This window comes from Notolepis coatsorum (genome assembly GCF_963971535.1).
Source record: "Notolepis coatsorum genome assembly, chromosome: 20".
Lineage (NCBI taxonomy): Eukaryota > Metazoa > Chordata > Actinopteri > Aulopiformes > Paralepididae > Notolepis > Notolepis coatsorum.
This window is the reverse complement of record NC_140184.1, coordinates 9136973-9156972: the sequence shown is the minus strand read 5'-3', so window position 1 is coordinate 9156972 and position 20000 is coordinate 9136973. Positions and strand designations below refer to the sequence as shown.

At 46.2% G+C, this 20000-nt stretch overlaps 1 protein-coding gene across 1 annotated transcript in view; it reads right to left on the bottom strand.

The window, feature by feature from the left end:
* Positions 1-20000, bottom strand: part of LOC311247289 (uncharacterized protein) — a gene marked incomplete at its 3' end in the record, with an annotated part of 277946 nt that overhangs the window by 33694 nt on the left and 224252 nt on the right. Inside the window, exon 14 of the mRNA XM_084337648.1 lies at positions 16945-17079. Within this exon, the coding sequence (XP_084193774.1) occupies positions 16945-17079 (135 nt within the window). The remainder of the gene's footprint in view (positions 1-16944; positions 17080-20000) is intronic.

Here is a 20000-nt window from a genome sequence, read left to right as displayed (position 1 = left end):
GATGTGTTCGTTTTTTTGGATGTCTTACTGAGAACAGTTGGATGCACTTCCGAGCTGCTTCCACATGGAGGAAACTTCTCTTTATTTTTTTTGGGAACTACTTTTTCGCCGGATGGTTTTGTCAATAAATCTTCAATTAATGTGTGTTTATTGTATAGCAATAAGGTTGGATGACATCGGCCATTGTATAAAAGCCATTATACAACGGCATGCAAATTTCTCGATTCTGATTGGCTGAAACAGTTCATTTACATGTCTTTATTGGGAACAATCCACGGTCCTGGGCTCAGGACCCACCCACAACCGAATCACATATCACTCCGCCAGCTGCCCGGCTCACTCCGGGAGAAAGCAAGATGACAAAATGGATATGTTGATAGCGCCATAACGACTAAATATGAAGCGATTCTGTCACGGCGAATGTGTTAGTCCTTTAAACAATGTTGGATGATGTAATTGTTGGTTCATGAGTCAATACAGAACAAAAGAAAAATCGCGGATTGATTGATTGATTAATTTGCGATTTTCTTTTCAATTTCTTTTTCCTTGCCTCTGACTTCAGCGATGGCTCTAGTCTCCACCCACCGCCACACACCCCCACACACACACATTCACACCCCCCCCCCCCCCCACACACACACACACACACACACACACACACACACACACACACACACACACACACACACACACACACACACCCACACACTCCTGTCTGCAACAGCGGGGGAAAGTCAGACTGAGAGGAGCAGCTGAGTGCTGCGCTGTTTTAAGTGAGCATGGTCTATTGAATTGATTGATTGGTTGATTGCTAATTGTATTACTGTACGCCTGGTTTCCAACTGGTTAAGTTTAGGCTAAAAAAATAAATAAAAAAATAGGGCGAAGAAAACTTTTTTTTCCTATAGGGCAAAGAAAACTTTTTAATTTGTTTTACCTACTTTCTATAGAAGCATCTATAGAAAGTAGGTCTGCATCCCCTTAACAATTGTGTGTATTGAGCCGTACTGTATTGTACCCATTCTGCATCTGGTAATAAAATGTTCAATTAATCATTCCAATAACACAGTTGGATGTGTTAGTTGGTTGGATGCCTTAGTTGAAAGGCAGTTGGATGTGTTAGTTTGCCAATAACACACAGTTGGATGTGTTAGTTGGTTGGATGCACTTCAAGCTGCTTCCACATGGAGGCAACTTCTCTCAATCATTCCAATAATCTCCATCTGCGCGGCCTTAGGGCTCCCCACATCCCCGGCAGGGTGAATGTGGGTACAGGTGTACTGTCGCGGGGCGGTCCTCATCCTGACGGGTGGGGATTACGTCCGGACATAGCCAGGCAGGTCTGGGACCGATGCCGTGCCGCCTGGGATTCTTCCCCATACATCTGTTAGGTCAGTTGTTGGGACGGGTACGTTGAGGGGCGCAGGTTCTTGATCCTGATGGTGATACCATCCGGAATGCGCATGCTCCCTCCGCTGTTGCGCTTTACGCGGGCAGATGGCGTATGTTCCAAGTGTGGTGTAAGGCGGGGGGCCGGGACCCAGTCTCCTGCCCCCTGGATGCTGTCCTTAGTTACCTCCAGTCTCTCCTTGATAGACTGTCGGCTTCGACGGTGAGGGTATATGCAGCAGCTATATCCTCCTATCATGAGGGATTTGAGGGGGATGTCTTGTTCAGCCACCCTCTTGTGAAGCGTTTCCTGCTTGGCGCTCGATGCGTTAAGCCGGTGCTACGCTCTTTGGCTCCGAGTTGGGATCTTCAATTGGTCCTCGGTCGCTTGTCCTTGGCCCTGTTTGAGCCTCTTGAGCAAGCGCCGTTGGAACAGCTGTCGTTCAAGACCGCGTTCTTGCTGGCCGTCACCTCCGCTGAACGCGTGGGTGTGCTTTGTGCTCTCTCGGTACGACCAGAGTGCCTGTCTTTCGTTCCGATTGCGGTGTCACTCTGCGGCCTAATCCTGCCTTCGTGCCTAAAAATATCCGGAGTTCTTCCGCTCCAGGGATATTGTGGTTCAGGCGTTTTCATCCGCCTCCTCACGCTAGTGAGTTAGATGCGGGCCTTCACCTGTCATGTCCGGTCCGTGCTTTGGGAATTTACCTCAGCCGTACTCAGGACCTCAGGGTCACCGATCAGCTTTTTGTCTGTCACGGTGGTTCTCGTGCCGGTAAGGCACTGTCGAAACAGCGCCTGTCCCATTGGTTGTGCGAGGGCATTGCCCTCTGCTACACGTTGGCTGGGCAGGATCCCCCTGGGGGCGTCAGGGCGCACTCCACTCGTGGGGTGGCTGCCTCTGCCGCTCTCCTGGGTGGGGCCTCGGTGGAGGACATCTGTGCTGCAGCTTCATGGTCCTCCCCGGGCCCCTTTGTAAGGTTTTGCCTCATGGACATGACCGGGGGTTTTGTCTCCCAGGCGGTTCTGGGGTCTGTGGCCTTTCCTGCTTCCCGTCCTTTGGTAGGGTAGCAGGAGTGTGTGGGTATGGGCCACAGTGTGTTAGGTCACACGTGGTTCCGCCTGTGCTGTGTGTTCAAGGGGTTCTAGTTCCCTCTTGCTTGCACTCAGGTGGAGTTGACTGCGCCCCCCCTTCATTAGGAAGGATGGGGTGACGGGGCTCCCCAAACCCCTTGATGTGGGCTTACGGGTCCTCAGGGGGTGCATCTGTCGGGCCTCGCGTCCGCTCTAACCCATATCTCGATAGGCTTAAGAGCGGGACGCAATGGCCAAGTACGATAATATAACATAAGGTTATGTATATAACCTAGTTATATGAGTACTGGCTAAGCGTCCCGCTCTTAAGCGGCCCTGAGTTCCCTTTTGAGGGATCTTTTACTGGAAACGGGATTTTTGGCGAGGAAGAGTGTTTGGTGACCATGCCTACTGTCTTATAGGCTACGCATCCATAGGGGCGGGACCCGGCAGGTGTAGGTGTACTTGTTTTTTTCGTTGATGGAGTACAATAGGTACATGAGATGAGGTATATCTCGATAGGCTTAAGAGCGGGACGCTTAGCCAGTACTCTAACCTTACGTTAATCTTTCGGTGAATCATGGGGGAGCTGGGGGAGCCATGGCTGCCCTATATGAGAGATCAGCCCCCCTGAAAACATGATTTGTGCATTTTTGGGGGGTCTCTAAAATACTGACAATAAATGCTATTTTTGCCATGCATTTCTAATTTTTCTGTAATTTTCTGTATCGTCATCATCGTGTATAATAATAAAATTTGGCTATTTTGATGTATGATTAGCCTAATGCTTTCACTACCACACTACATAATGTTAACCTTTCACTACCACACTACAGAAGGTTAACGCTTTCACTACCACACTACAGGTTAACCTTTCACTACCACACTACAGATGGTTAACCTTTCATTACCACACTACAGAAGGTTAACCCTTTCACTACCACACTACAGAAAGTTAACCCTTTCACTACCACACTACAGGTTAACCTTTCACTACCACACTACAGATGGTTAACCTTTCATTACCACACTACAGAAGGTTAGCCTTTCACTACCACACTACAGAAAGTTAACCCTTTCACTACCACACTACAAAGGGTTAATGCTTTCACTACCACACTACAGAAGGTTAACCTTTCACTACCACACTACAGATGGTTAACCTTTCACTACCGCACTACAGAAGGTTAACCCTTTCACTACCACACTACAAAGGGTTAATGCTTTCACTACCACACTACAGAAGGTTAACCCTTTCACTACCACTACAGAAGGTTAACCTTTCACTACCACACTACAGAAGGTTAACCCTTTCACTACCACACTACAGAAGGTTAACCCTTTCACTACCACACTACAGAAGGTTAACCCTTTCACTACCACACTAGAAAAGGTTAACACTTTCACTAACACACTGCAGAAGGTTAACCCTTTCACTACCACACTACAGAAGGTGAACCTTTTACTACCACCACAGAAGGTAAACCTTTCACTACCACACTACAGATGGTTAATCTTTCGGTGAATCATGGGGGAGCTGGGGGAGCCATGGCTGCCCTATATGAGAGATCAGCTCCCCTGAAAACATGATTTGTGAATTTTTGGGGGGTCTCTAAAATACTGACAATAAATGCTATTTTTGCCATGCATTTCTCATTTTTCTGTAATTTTCTGTATCGTCATCATCGTGTATAATAATACAATTAGGCTATTTTGATGTATGATTAATGATTTGCGCACTAATTCACCATAATAGACAATAGCATAACTCTATGGGGTTGCGGCACTGCAGATATACCCTACTCGTAATAGATGGCTATTCTTGCGTTTACCATTCAAAGCGTGGCGGCGCTGCAGCCTGCAGGCACAAATAAAACTTCACCCGCCGTTTAAAAAAACCAAAATACAGGTATTCAGGTCAGATAATGTCGAAAGTTCAAAGAAGTAAGCCTTCTAACCAATTTTGGTTTTACAAAGAAGGCAAAGCAGCCTGCTGCGGGGACTACTTCTGTGACATGCAGATTTTGAGAATTGGGCAGATCTTCACCATCAGGTGGGTGGCGATAATGTTGCATATGCCTACACTATAATAATATTAGACTCGATGGTCGTGGACTTGTTGTTCGGTATTGGTTCATCCGTGTGTTTATGTGTAAATAGGACTGTTGTGTGTCACCATCAGGTGGGTGGCGATAATGTTGCATATGCCTACTATAATAATGTTAGACTCGATGTGTTTGGTCGTGGACTTGTTGTTCGGTATTGGTTCATCCGTGTGTTTATGTGTAAATAGGACTGTTGTGTGTGAATTTTAGTGTTGGATCAGAGGGGTTAATCTGAGCATGTGTATGTCAATACGTGCGTCTTCATCATGCATGCAGACACCTGTGTGTTGTGGACTATGTGTGGTTCTGTAATGTTACTCCTATAGCCTATGGCAGCAAGCGTCACAGTAAAGTCCTCCCTGTGAAGCACGCGCAGCGCTGCTGACCCCCCCCCCCCCCCCCCCCCCCCCCCGAAAGAAGATAATGAGCTCCCCCGAAGACCATGGTATGGTTCGCACACTGACTACCACACTACAGAAGGTTAACCCTTTCACTACCACACTACAGAAGGTTAACCATTTCACTACCACACTACAGACAGTTAACCACAACAACAACACCTCCCTTAACTCATTCACGGCCAATCACGACTATAGTCGGGTTATCTCGCCATGCGTTGAGCGCCAACACCAGAGTATAGTCAGGTTTTTGATAGTTTTCATCGTTTTTTCTTTTATTAGATTATTTTATTCTATACAGTCTCACAGACCTCGTTGTATCATTGGAACTCATTCTGAGACACCGAGATTGCAATGCCGGCCAAATCCTGCTAGGTGGCAGTATCGCCTACCCTTTGAAACCTTATTTCACACTGTGTGTTACATTATATATGGGCCGGGCAGAGAAATGGTACCCGGGCAAGTGAAAGGCTTCATTCGAGCCCCTTGGAACACGTCCAGCACACTTCATGCATAGTTTGTCCCATTTCATGCAAAATGCACATAGCGTTCCATAACTCAGCTTCCAGGAATTAGCCCGGATCACTCTGAAACTATACAATATTCACCACAGGATAACACGCGAACGTATACATACACAAAAATGCACTATTTTTTACATGTTGGACGAGAGATAGTGACTGTCAAATGAGCCATAGTATTGTCTCCATAGCTATAATATAGAATATAGATATAGCCCTGCAAACATCGTGACGCACAGTGAAAATGCCTATCTTTTAAAGCGTGGCCCATTGACTACAAGGATGGGGATAATGGCTGGCGCTGAATGAGTTAATGCAAAAGAAATGGTAAAATGGTGCATTTATAGAACAGCTTTTATCCAAAGCACTTTACAATTGTGTTCCTCACATTCACCCGTTCACACATCCACACACCAACGGCGGAGGCGACCATGCAAGGTGCCAACCTGTACATCGGGAGCAATTAGGGGTTAAGTGTCTTGCTCAAGGACACTTCGACACGCTGCCCGGGAGGAGCGGGAATCGTCGGCCCCCATGTAACGTTGTATTGTAGTTACTTCCCTTTACGCATTTCTGCCGGAAACAATCAATAATAACAGTAACTAAAGGCACTCCATTTGACAAAGTTGATACTAGCCGGTTCATTTGAACTCAAAACAGTGCATCTTGTGAAGGTACAGTATGCTCATCATAGACCTTATATTAAAAGTCACAGTCCACTCTGCCCCCTCACTTCACCTTGTTTTTTTTTTTTTTTTTTTGGTCTTTTTCCCCCTCCATTTTCCTCCGATTTTCTCCCATCCCAATGTTAGTCGTATGCCAATTCCCAGTCCCTTCCTGGTCGCTGCGCTTTACCCCCCACAGTCAGATCATTTTTGGGAGAGTGGAGGCTACCACGTGCTTCCTCCGACACACGTCCAGCCAATCACCGCTTCTTTTCACCTGGCAGCGCGGATTCTCATTGAGAGGGCGTAGCGTGTGGGAGGACCACACTATCCCCCTCACGTCCAATCCGCGCTTAGCAGGCGCCCCGACCGAACTGTAGGAGTCGCTGTTTACAACGACCCGGACCCACCCCGCCAGCTTCTCCCACCCTCTGATACAGCCAATTGTATCAGTGCAGACGGCCAGCCAAGCTGGTGACAACCCCGGAGCTGTGAGCTGGATTCGAACAGGCGAACCAAGCTCACAGCTCCGGGGCTGGTGACGAACGCAATCTCCGCTCGACCACCTAACCGCCCTCCCTCACTTCACCTTGTAAAGGTTTCTGCTATTGGTTCAGGAGTGAGGCCTGGTGACCACGCTCCCCACTGGGCCTAATCACCTTCTGAAAGCAGCTAAAGTGCAACGCTGACAGGAACAGCTGGATGTACATTATAGCGGCCACCGATGACTGCCACGCATGTATTATTTTTGCATAATTTATTCAGGAATCATTTACAAGCAGAGAACGGAGAACCTTAATAACCGCAGCACTGGTTGCTCATCCCTCCCCTTTACTAAATATCTTGGCCTGTGGCTCGACGAGAAATTTACATTTGAGTTCCATGTGGACAATCTTGCCTCTAAACTGCGACAGAAAATTGGTTTCCTGTACAGAAACAGATCCAATTTTCCTATATTTAGTAGAAAAGGAATTGTTGAATCAGTCTTCTTATCAGTTTTGGATTATGGTGATGTAATTTATAGGCATGCTGCGGCATCAACTCTTAAACCTCTGGATTCTGCATATCACTGGTGACAGATACTCACCATTGTGTCCTGTATGATAGGGTGGGTTCAAGTTTCAAGTTTCAAGTTTCTTTAATAGTTGTCATACAGAAGTACAGAATACTTTTGTACAAAATGCTTCTTACTGTTGCGCTCCAGAGACTGTGCATGACAAGATAAGTATGAAATAAAGACATAGTAAAAATTAGAAGTAAAAAAAAGAGGTCACAGTGTTCAGTTTAGACATATGTACAATGTTCGTAGACGTAGTTACCATACAATATACAATACTGTGCAGTGTACTAATATACAATACTATATAGTGCAAGGCATAAATGGACGAGGTGCAGTTTAGGTACAATTCACAGTAGGTGTACGAGTTGTAGTGCAAATCCTTTATCAATAAATATAAAGTGTAAGTGTGTTTGTGTGATCTAAAGTGTGGAGAGTGGGTGCTGCAGTGTGTTGTTTGTTTGAGTGAGTGTGTGCGTGTGGGTGTGTGTGCTGTGTGCATTTGATGGTTGTTGCATAGTGATTATTGTTCGTTTAGCGATTATTGTTCGTTTAGCAGCCTGATGGCCTGGGGATAGAAGCTCCTTCTGAGTCTTTCTGTGCTCGCCATAAGACTCCGGTATCGCTTGCCTGACGGCAGCAGTTCAAAGAGGCAGTTGTTCGGGTGGCTCGAGTCCTTAATAATTCTCTTAGCCTTCCCCTTGCACCGCTTGTTGTAAATGTTCTGGAGGGTGGGAAGCCCCCCTCCAATTGTGCGTTCGGCTGAACGTGTCACTCTTTGTAGTCTGCTACGGTCTTGTGCAGTGCTATTCCCAAACCAGGAGGTGATGTTGCCGGTCAGGATGCTCAGGGTTGGCCTTCTCTTGCAGAAAGACGCAACAAACACTGGTATTTATTTATTTATTTATTTTTAAAGCCCTTATTGGTAAACAACCTGTTTATATATCTTCACTGTTAGATTGGAATATTGGAACCTATTCAACTCGATCAAATGACTGGATGGTTCTTAGGGTCCCTCAAGTTTGTTCTGATCTAGGAAAGTTAGCTTTTTCCTTTGATGCCTCTAACTCATGGAATGTCCTCCAACTCTCTCTGAAGTTGGAGGTTCTCCCTTCCCTTGGTATGTTTAAATGTATGATTTCAGACCATTGTGTGACTACCTGTAACTGTTTTAGCAGTATTTTTTTTTTATTATTTTTTTTTTTAATTTTTTTTTACTCTGTTGTGTTTAATTTTCTGTGAATATTGCTTTTATTATGTACTGTTTCCATTTGTACAATCGTCGTTTCTGTAAATGAGGGAAACCTCAGAAGCTTACGATTTTAAATAAAGGTTGTTTTGACTACTTTATATTGCTATGGTGAGAACACGTTTTGTTTAGTTTAGTTTAGTTTATTTGGATCCCCATTAGCCATTGCCACAGGCATAAGCTACTATTACTGGGGTCCACACAAATCAATACAATAAAATCAATACAATACAATTAATACAATACAATAAGAATAAAACAATACAATACACCTCAATAACATCTAAAAATATTATATAATAAAATATCTAAGTACACCAATCACACATACCCATCTACTCAATCATGTTTCAAGGCATATATGTTCACTTAAAGCACAACAATACATCTCAATACAATATACAAATATATTAAAAATCTAAGTTCAACAATCACACATACCCATCTTCTCAATCACCCACTATGTTTACTTAACTGACAGTACCACTCTTTCTTATATGATTTTTAATGTGTTTTTTAAATGTCTGTTCGCAACATGTCCTCTACAATCTGAGGTTTATTTTATTTGTATTTATTAATTAAATTGGGTTATTTACCATGATGGCCTGGTGAGAGGACAACATGGCCTCTCAATGGGTAACAGGGAACAGTTTGAAAAAAATGCTATCCTGGTAAGACTAAGGGAAATAATTAAAACACACCAAACAAACAACCAAATAAAATGTCATGCAAGACACGAAGCAGAACAGACAAATGTAAATGTCACTTGAAGGCTGGGTGACAGTTGGAGGTGTGTGTAAACAACTGAGGATTGGCTAAAGGAAGTGTTAATGCAGGGAACATCTAGCAAGATATGGTGAGCAGCTCTGGTGTTATAATAATAATCTTCATTTATATAGGCAGTAGATTACAAAGGGTATCAAATAAGGAGGAGTTTACAGACATGTATGAGTCACAATAATGCGGTCTGGAGAGAGACAATAAAGGTTATTTGTTTCAAAGAGAGAATTTGTTCAATCTTTCAAAACCCCTTCATACACAATTATTCAATAATATGAAGTTCAGTTTGTTCATGGAGCTGAAGCATTTGAGAATAGAATGTTATTCCTCTAAAACTAGAGTGCATGTGTGTGTTTTAATTTGATCTCAAAGTGAGACAGTTGATATGAAGGACATAAAACAGATTATACATATAGTTGCATTCATATTTGCCACATAAAAGTTATCTGTTAACCGTCTGTTAACCGTCTGTAGTGTGGTAGTGAAAGGTTAACCTTCTGTATTGTCGCAGTGAAAGGGTTAACCCTTTGTCGTGTGGTAGTGAAAGGTTAACCTTCTGTAGTGTCGCAGTGAAAGGGTTAACCCTTTGTCGTGTGGCAGTGAAAGGTTAACCTTCTGTAGTGTGGTAGTGAAAGGTTAACCTTCTGTATTGTCGCAGTGAAAGGGTTAACCTTTTGTCGTGTGGCAGTGAAAGGTTAACCTTCTGTAGTGTGGTAGTGAAAGGTTAACCTTCTGTATTGTCGCAGTGAAAGGGTTAACCCTTTGTTGTGTGGCAGTGAAAGGTTAACCTTCTGTCGTGTGGTAGTGAAAGGTTAACCTAATGTATTGTCGCAGTGAAAGGGTTAACCCTTTGTCGTGTGGCAGTGAAAGGTTAACCTTCTGTCGTGTGGCAGTGAAAGGTTAACCTTCTGTCGTGTGGCAGTGAAAGGTTAACCTTCTGTCGTGTGGTAGTGAAAGGGTTAAATAGTGAGCATCTCCTGTGATCTTCCCTTCTGTTCCTTTGCTTTCAGCACTGACTGAGGAAGGTGGAGGAGATGCCTAACCGATGGGCTCCCATTGCTGTGTGTGGGTGTGTGTGTGGGTGTGTGCGCGCGCGTGTGTCTTCAATTGAATAAATAGGATAAAAACACAGATGAGGGAGAAAAAAGTAAGATAAAATTCAATACATTTGTAATGATGTTTTTAAATTGTCCATAGGATAGGATTTGTAGAGTTGAAGATCATTCAATGAAGCTGAGGGCATTAAAACAAAAGGCTGTCTTTCCAAGTTCAGTCTGTACTCTGAGGACCTTAAGCTGCCCCCATCACTCATGGTGTCCCCCAAGGCTCAGTACTTGGTCCCCTGCTCTTCATCCTCTACATCCTTCCACTTGGTCTGATTCTCCGCCAACATGGTCTCCGTTTTCACTGTTATGCAGACGACACTCAGCTCTACCTCTCCACCAAGACTATCACTCCAGCCACTCTCTCCACCCTCACCACCTGCCTCACAGACATCAAAACATGGATGCAAAATAACTTTTTCAAACTAAACTGCAATAAATCAGAAATCATCATTATCGGTCCAAAATCCCTCACCAGCCACACCCAGGATTTCTCCCTAAATATTGATGGTTCCATTGTCACCCCCTCCACTCACGTCCGTAACCTTGGCATCATCCTGGACTCCACCCTTTCTTTCCTCCCCCATGTGAACCACATAACCAAAACGGCCTTCTACCACCTCCGGAACATTGCTCGTCTCCGCCCCTCACTATCACTCTCCGCTGCTGAAACACTGGTTCATGCATTCATATCATCAAGACTAGATTACTGTAACAGCATCCTCTACGGCTCACCAAACACTATCCTCAATAAACTCCAATATGTCCAAAACGCTGCTGCCCGCATGCTCACCTCCAACCGTCGCTCTGATCACATCACCCCTGTCCTCCACGACCTCCACTGGCTTCCAATCAAATACAGGATACATTTGAAAATACTACTCATCACATTTAAAGCCCTCAACAACCTTGCCCCTCCCTACCTGTCCGACCTCCTCCACCGTCACACGCCCACCCGTCGCCTTAGGTCTGCAGATGCCAACCTCCTAACACCTCCCACGACCAGGCTCCGGACCTGGGGCGACAGGGCCTTTGCTGCTGCTACCCCCTCCCTCTGGAATGCCCTCCCCAGCCATATCCGTGATGCAAACACCCGGACATCTTTTAAATCAGCCCTCAAAACTCACCTTTTCAATCTTGCTTTTGACCTCTAATTCTGTCGGTTTTATTTTATTTTGTCATGTATTATTTTTGTTCTGTTTTGTTCTGTTTTTTGTTTTGCCATAGTTTTGTCTCTCCTACCCATGTAAAGCGTCTTTGAGCACCTGGAAAAGCGCTATATAAGATAGATGTATTATTATTAAGCATCAGCCAGCCATTCGAGCAGGTCAGATAAGGTCCATCATAGTTCTAATCTAGCAACATTGTGATATAAAGTGTTCATTTCCTGGCAATGGCCTTAGAGATAAACTGATAGCAATGTTTATTTTGCCTCTCTGCCAGAGAAGACCAACCCACTTCATCATACAGGATGCAGTGGTGACCATATCCATCACATAATAAATCTCAGAGCAGAATGATAGACCGTGCCTGAAGGTTTCAGAGTGGTTCACCACGATAGATCTCATACGATGCATATTTTGACATCCATATTCATCACAGACACAGAAAATGTCTGAGGTTTGCGTACAAGCGTGTCACGTATGAATTCCACAAATTAGCCCCCTTGAACGAACTGCAAGGTAGTGGAGGAGGCTGCTCTCACTCCACTCAGACAAGAGGGGCGGCACATTCTGAACGGCTGTGTCAAGCTAGCTTCATTTATTTATTAACCTTTATTTAACCAGATACAAACTCATTGAGATTATATCATATGTTGTTTAAATATATAAAAAAGAGTTAATGTATCCTGTAGTTTAAGCTCGTCACGTAGGCCATTCCATGCAGACGGAGCAGAAGCATCAAAAGCCTTCTTTCCAAGATCAGAATAAAAACGTGGCACCGTCATTAACAAATGTGGTCCTGTGATCGTAGCCCATAATAACAACTTTGATTTGGAATCAGAAGGCAAGACAAGTAGCCAGGAAGTTGACCTAATGGCTTTGTAGATAAAAACCAAAGCCGACGCGTTGACAAAGAAGGCCAGTTCTCTTTGGACTTTTACAATGTACAGTGATGAGTGAGGGCTCTACAATTTGTAATGAAACGTAACACTCCACGGTACACTGTATCAAGCATATGAAGACAATGGAAAGATGTAAATCTCCATAGTCAAGAACAGAATTAAGATGAAAAGAAAACTTCCTATGAGAGGTTTTGCCTCACAGAACTTTAATGCTATGTTTTACTACCTAGCCTTTCTGGTGTTCGTTCTGGGCTCACTCACTCACTCACTCACTCACTCACTCACTCACTCACTCACTCACTCACTCACTCACTCACTCACTCACTCACTCACTCACTCACTCACTCACTCACTCACTCACTCACTCACTCACTCACTCACTCACTCACTCACTCACTCACTCACTCACTCACTCACTCACTCACTCACTCACTCACTCACTCACTCACTCACTCACTCACTCACTCACTCACTCACTCACTCACTCACTCACTCACTCACTCACTCACTCACTCACTCACTCACTCACTCACTCACTCACTCACTCACTCACTCACTCACTCACTCACTCACTCACTCACTCACTCACTCACTCACTCACTCACTCACTCACTCACTCACTCACTCACTCACTCACTCACTCACTCACTCACTCACTCACTCACTCACTCACTCACTCACTCACTCACTCACTCACTCACTCACTCACTCACTCACTCACTCACTCACTCACTCACTCACTCACTCACTCACTCACTCACTCACTCACTCACTCACTCACTCACTCACTCACTCACTCACTCACTCACTCACTCACTCACTCACTCACTCACTCACTCACTCACTCACTCACTCACTCACTCACTCACTCACTCACTCACTCACTCACTCACTCACTCACTCACTCACTCACTCACTCACTCACTCACTCACTCACTCACTCACTCACTCACTCACTCACTCACTCACTCACTCACTCACTCACTCACTCACTCACTCACTCACTCACTCACTCACTCACTCACTCACTCACTCACTCACTCACTCACTCACTCACTCACTCACTCACTCACTCACTCACTCACTCACTCACTCACTCACTCACTCACTCACTCACTCACTCACTCACTCACTCACTCACTCACTCACTCACTCACTCACTCACTCACTCACTCACTCACTCACTCACTCACTCACTCACTCACTCACTCACTCACTCACTCACTCACTCACTCACTCACTCACTCACTCACTCACTCACTCACTCACTCACTCACTCACTCACTCACTCACTCACTCACTCACTCACTCACTCACTCACTCACTCACTCACTCACTCACTCACTCACTCACTCACTCACTCACTCACTCACTCACTCACTCACTCACTCACTCACTCACTCACTCACTCACTCACTCACTCACTCACTCACTCACTCACTCACTCACTCACTCACTCACTCACTCACTCACTCACTCACTCACTCACTCACTCACTCACTCACTCACTCACTCACTCACTCACTCACTCACTCACTCACTCACTCACTCACTCACTCACTCACTCACTCACTCACTCACTCACTCACTCACTCACTCACTCACTCACTCACTCACTCACTCACTCACTCACTCACTCACTCACTCACTCACTCACTCACTCACTCACTCACTCACTCACTCACTCACTCACTCACTCACTCACTCACACACACACACACACACACACACACACACACACACACACACACACACACACACACACACACACACACACACACACACACACACACACACACACACACACACACACACACACACACACACACACACACACACACACACACACACACACACATACTGTATACTCACTCACTCACTCACTCACTCACTCACTCACTCACTCACTCACTCACACACACACACACACACACACACACACACACACACACACACACACACACACACACACACACACACACACACACACACACACACACACACACACACACACACACACACACACACACACACACACACACACACACACACACACACACACACACACACACACACACACACATACTGTATATACCCACACACACGCACAACACACAACACACAACACACACACACGCACACACAGTCACACACACATACACCCACATACTGTATATACCCACACACACGCACAACACACAACACACAACACACACACACGCACACACAGTCACACACACATACACCCACATACTGTATATACCCACACACACGCACAACACACAACACACAACACACACACACGCACACACAGTCACACACACATACACCCACATACTGTATATACCCACACACATACGCACAACACACAACACATACACACACACACGCACAACACACAACACATACACACACACACACACACACACAGTGGCTACGTTTCCATGCATGGAGTGACCCGGCTGCCTATCGGCTATATTATATATTATATATATTATATATATTATATATATTCCGGCCATATTGTGTTCAAGTTCCTGTTTCCATGAATAAACCAGTGAGCAGAAGATTCCTTTGGAGCTGAAGTGGCGTCCGGCCCGGTGACAGAGCGGTCCGCTCTCAGAACCACAGCTACCCTCTACCTCTAAGATAAGATAATAATAATAATAATAATAATTCATTTTATTTATATAGCGCTTCTCAAGGACCCGAAGTCGCTGAAATAGTTAGTTAGTTAGTTATTGTCTGTTGATAGAGAAATTACTTGTCTGAACACACAATACTAAAAGAAAAACATAGGACAACCATGTTACAGCAGAGACAGACATACAGACAAGACGTCAGAGAGACAACCATGTTACAGCAGAGACAGACATACAGACAAGACGTCAGAGAGACAACCAACCATGTTACAGCAGAGACAGACAGACAGACAAGACGTCAGAGAGACAACCATGTTACAGCAGAGACAGACATACAGACAAGACGTCAGAGAGACAACCAACCATGTTACAGCAGAGACAGACATACAGACAAGACGTCAGAGAGACAACCATGTTACAGCAGAGACAGACATACAGACAAGACATCAGAGAGACAACCATGTTACTGCAGAGACAGACATACAGACAAGACGTCAGAGAGACAACCATGTTACAGCAGAGACAGACATACAGACAAGACGTCAGAGAGACAACCATGTTACAGCAGAGACAGACATACAGACAAGACGTCAGAGAGACAACCATGTTACAGCAGAGACAGACATGTTACAGCAGAGACAGACATACAGACAAGACGTCAGAGAGACAACCATGTTACAGCAGAGACAGACATACAGACAAGACGTCAGAGAGACAACCATGTTACAGCAGAGACAGACATACAGACAAGACGTCAGAGAGACAACCATGTTACAGCAGAGACAGACATACAGACAAGACGTCAGAGAGACAACCATGTTACAGCAGAGACAGACATACAGACAAGACGTCAGAGAGACAATGTGATTAACCCCTTCTTTCCCTCCCAACCAACGTCATCCCTTCATTTTGTATTGCGCAGCCCTTTTATATCACACTGTCCCGTGTAGGTTGGACCACATTTCTATCTAATCCTTGTTAAGCTGTAGTGTGGCAGTGAAAGGGTCAAGTAGGCGTATTGAGTGTGGTGACTGAGCCATAGCGGGTTCCCTTTATTACAAAGAAGTATGATGATAATTATTCATCTCCCCAAATATTTAATGATTCACATAATAGCTTCCTGCCATTTAGATTCCTGTCAACAAAACGACCCATGACCCCTGAACTATGACCCCGTGTGTGGCTGACAAAAACGTTCTTCAAAGCGTACATTCTGCAGGATGAAGCACAGTACAGACACTCACCCTGGTTGCAGCACAGACAGACACTCACCCTGGTTGCAGCACACCCTGGTTGCAGCACAGACAGACACTCACCCTGGTTGCAGCACAGACAGACACTCACCCTGGTTGCAGCACAGACAGACACTCACCCTGGTTGCAGCACAGACAGACACTCACCCTGGTTGCAGCACAGACAGACACTCACCCTGGTTGCAGCACAGACAGACACTCACCCTGGTTGCAGCACAGACAGACACTCACCCTGGTTGCAGCACAGACAGACACTCACCCTGGTTGCAGCACAGACAGACACTCACCCTGGTTGCAGCACAGACAGACACTCACCCTGGTTGCAGCACAGACAGACACTCACCCTGGTTGCAGCACAGACAGACAGTCACCCTGGTTGCAGCACAGACAGACACTCACCCTGGTTGCAGCACAGACAGACACTCACCCTGGTTGCAGCACAGACACTCACCCTGGTTGCAGCACAGACAGACACTCACCCTGGTTGCAGCACAGACAGACACTCACCCTGGTTGCAGCACAGACAGACACTCACCCTGGTTGCAGCACAGACAGACACTCACCCTGGTTGCAGCACAGACAGACACTCACCTGGTTGCAGCACAGACAGACACTCACCCTGGTTGCAGCACAGACAGACACTCACCCTGGTTGCAGAGCGAGCCGAAGTATCCGGCCAGACACTCGCAGTGGCCGCTGACGTGGTGGCAGGCCCCGTCGCTGTGGACGCACTGAGGGCAGGCCTGGCTGCAGCGCTGCCCGTAGAGACCAGGGGAGCAGGCTGGACGGGACGCACAGGTGAGGGAGAGAGAGAGACAGATTGAGAGTGCTTTTTGTGTGCATGCAAAGCCCCGAAGAACACGCCGCGCACCAGTCTGTCCGACTTACGACTGCTCTTCCGCGCTCGTAAATCCTGCTCTTAGCTACGAGCGAATCCCCCCGAGAAGGGACCGTTGTGAATCCCAAAATTGGCCCGAAAAAAGGTCGTAAGTGGAGCTACGATGAAACTTGCACCTAACTTTTGTCATAAATCTGTTGATTTATACTCCTGTTAATAATCGATTCTCTTTAGGGCCTAAACCTAAGTCATAAAATGGCAAATTTGTGAGTGACGTAAAAGCTTAGCCTCTCAAGCCATAAGAATATCTCTTCACAAAGTGAAACGCATCTTATTAAGCATTGGATGGAAATAACTTGAGTTGTCCACCCATTATATGACCATCCATAAATCCAATTAGGAGAATATTATCCTCTCTCTTAAAACGATCGAAAGCTGTGACCCCAGCTACCCTCTCACTCTATGGCTCAGTGGTGGGTAGAGACCAGGCTGACTGACTGAGACCAGAGACCAGAGACCAGGCTAACTGACTGAGACCAGAGACCAGGCTAACTGACAGAGACCAGGCTGACTGACAGAGACCAGAGACCAGGCTGACTGACAGAGACCAGAGACCAGGCTAACTGACAGAGACCAGGCTAACTGACAGAGACCAGGCTAACTGACAGAGACCAGGCTAACTGACAGAGACCAGAGACCAGAGACCAGGCTAACTGACAGACAAAGATAAGATAAGATATTCCTTTATTAATCCCCTTGGGGAAATTCCAGGCTAACTGACATACCAGGCTAACTGACATACCAGGCTAACTGACAGAGACCAGGCTAACTGACAGAGACCAGGCTAACTGACAGAGACCAGGCTAACTGACATACCAGGCTAACTGACAGAGACCAGGCTAACTGACAGAGACCAGGCTAACTGACAGAGACCAGGCTAACTGACAGAGACCAGGCTAACTGACAGAGACCAGGCTAACTGACAGAGACCAGGCTAACTGACAGAGACCAGGCTAACTGACAGACACCAGGCTAACTGACAGAGACCAGGCTAACTGACAGACCAGGCTAACTGACAGAGACCAGGCTAACTGACAGAGACCAGGCTAACTGACAGAGACCAGGCTAACTGACAGACACCAGGCTAACTGACAGAGACCAGGCTAACTGACAGAGACCAGGCTAACTGACAGACCAGGCTAACTGACAGAGACCAGGCTAACTGACAGACACCAGGCTAACTGACAGAGACCAGGCTAACTGACAGACCAGGCTAACTGACAGAGACCAGGCTAACTGACAGACCAGGCTAACTGACAGAGACCAGGCTAACTGACAGACCAGGCTAACTGACAGAGACCAGGCTAACTGACAGAGACCAGAGACCAGGCTAACTGACAGACCAGGCTAACTGACAGAGACCAGAGACCAGGCTAACTGACAGACCAGGCTAACTGACAGACCAGGCTAACTGACAGACCAGGCTAACTGACAGACCAGGCTAACTGACAGAGACCAGGCTAACTGACAGACCAGGCTAACTGACAGAGACCAGGCTAACTGACAGAGACCAGGCTAACTGACAGAGACCAGGCTAACTGACAGAGACCAGGCTAACTGACAGAGACCAGGCTAACTGACAGACCAGGCTAACTGACAGAGACCAGGCTAACTGACAGAGACCAGGCTAACTGACAGAGACCAGGCTAACTGACAGACCAGGCTAACTGACAGAGACCAGGCTAACTGACAGAGACCAGGCTAACTGACAGAGACCAGGCTAACTGACAGACCAGGCTAACTGACAGACCAGGCTAACTGACAGAGACCAGAGACCAGGCTAACTGACAGACCAGGCTAACTGACAGACCAGGCTAACTGACAGACCAGGCTAACTGACAGACCAGGCTAACTGACAGAGACCAGGCTAACTGACAGACCAGGCTAACTGACAGAGACCAGGCTAACTGACAGACCAGGCTAACTGACAGAGACCAGGCTAACTGACAGAGACCAGGCTAACTGACAGAGACCAGGCTAACTGACAGAGACCAGGCTAACTGACAGAGACCAGGCTAACTGACAGAGACCAGAGACCAGGCTAACTGACAGACCAGGCTAACTGACTGAGACCAGGCTAACTGACAGACCAGGCTAACTGACAGACCAGGCTAACTGACAGACCAGGCTAACTGACAGACCAGGCTAACTGACAGAGACCAGGCTAACTGACATAGACCAGAGACCAGGCTAACTGACAGAGACCAGGCTAACTGACAGACCAGGCTAACTGACATAGACCAGGCTAACTGACAGAGACCAGGCTAACTGAAGAGAACCTGCACCTCATCAACTGAAGATCTGTTGCACAATGATGGTGCCTTTTATCCATAGAATACGTAAGGGATAATGTATAGCTACGAGGTCATTGTCGCAAAATAATTGACCGACACAGAGTTTAAAATACCGAGCCGCCTCGGCAAGGTGTTTTAAACTTCAGTGAAGGTCAATTATTTTGCGACAATGATCGAGTATAGCTATACATTATCCCACTTATTACATGGCTAACTTACTAACAATATACCTAATTCATTTTACATCGACTCGCAACACTGGTTCTGGCTCCGCTCGTCGCTCCGCCCTGTCATCGCCGGCAGCTTCCCCGGCAGCCGGCAGTGTCTGATTGCACTGATGTCAGTGGGCTTGATTGCGAACAGCTGCGCAGAGCGGTCATTATTGTTTGGCAGAGGTCCGTTATCGGGTAATATCGGACCTCTGATGCGCGCTATTGACCAATCACAAGCAAGCATTTCGGCGAATGTGAAAACGCCATGTAATAAGGATAATATAATATAGTCCTACAT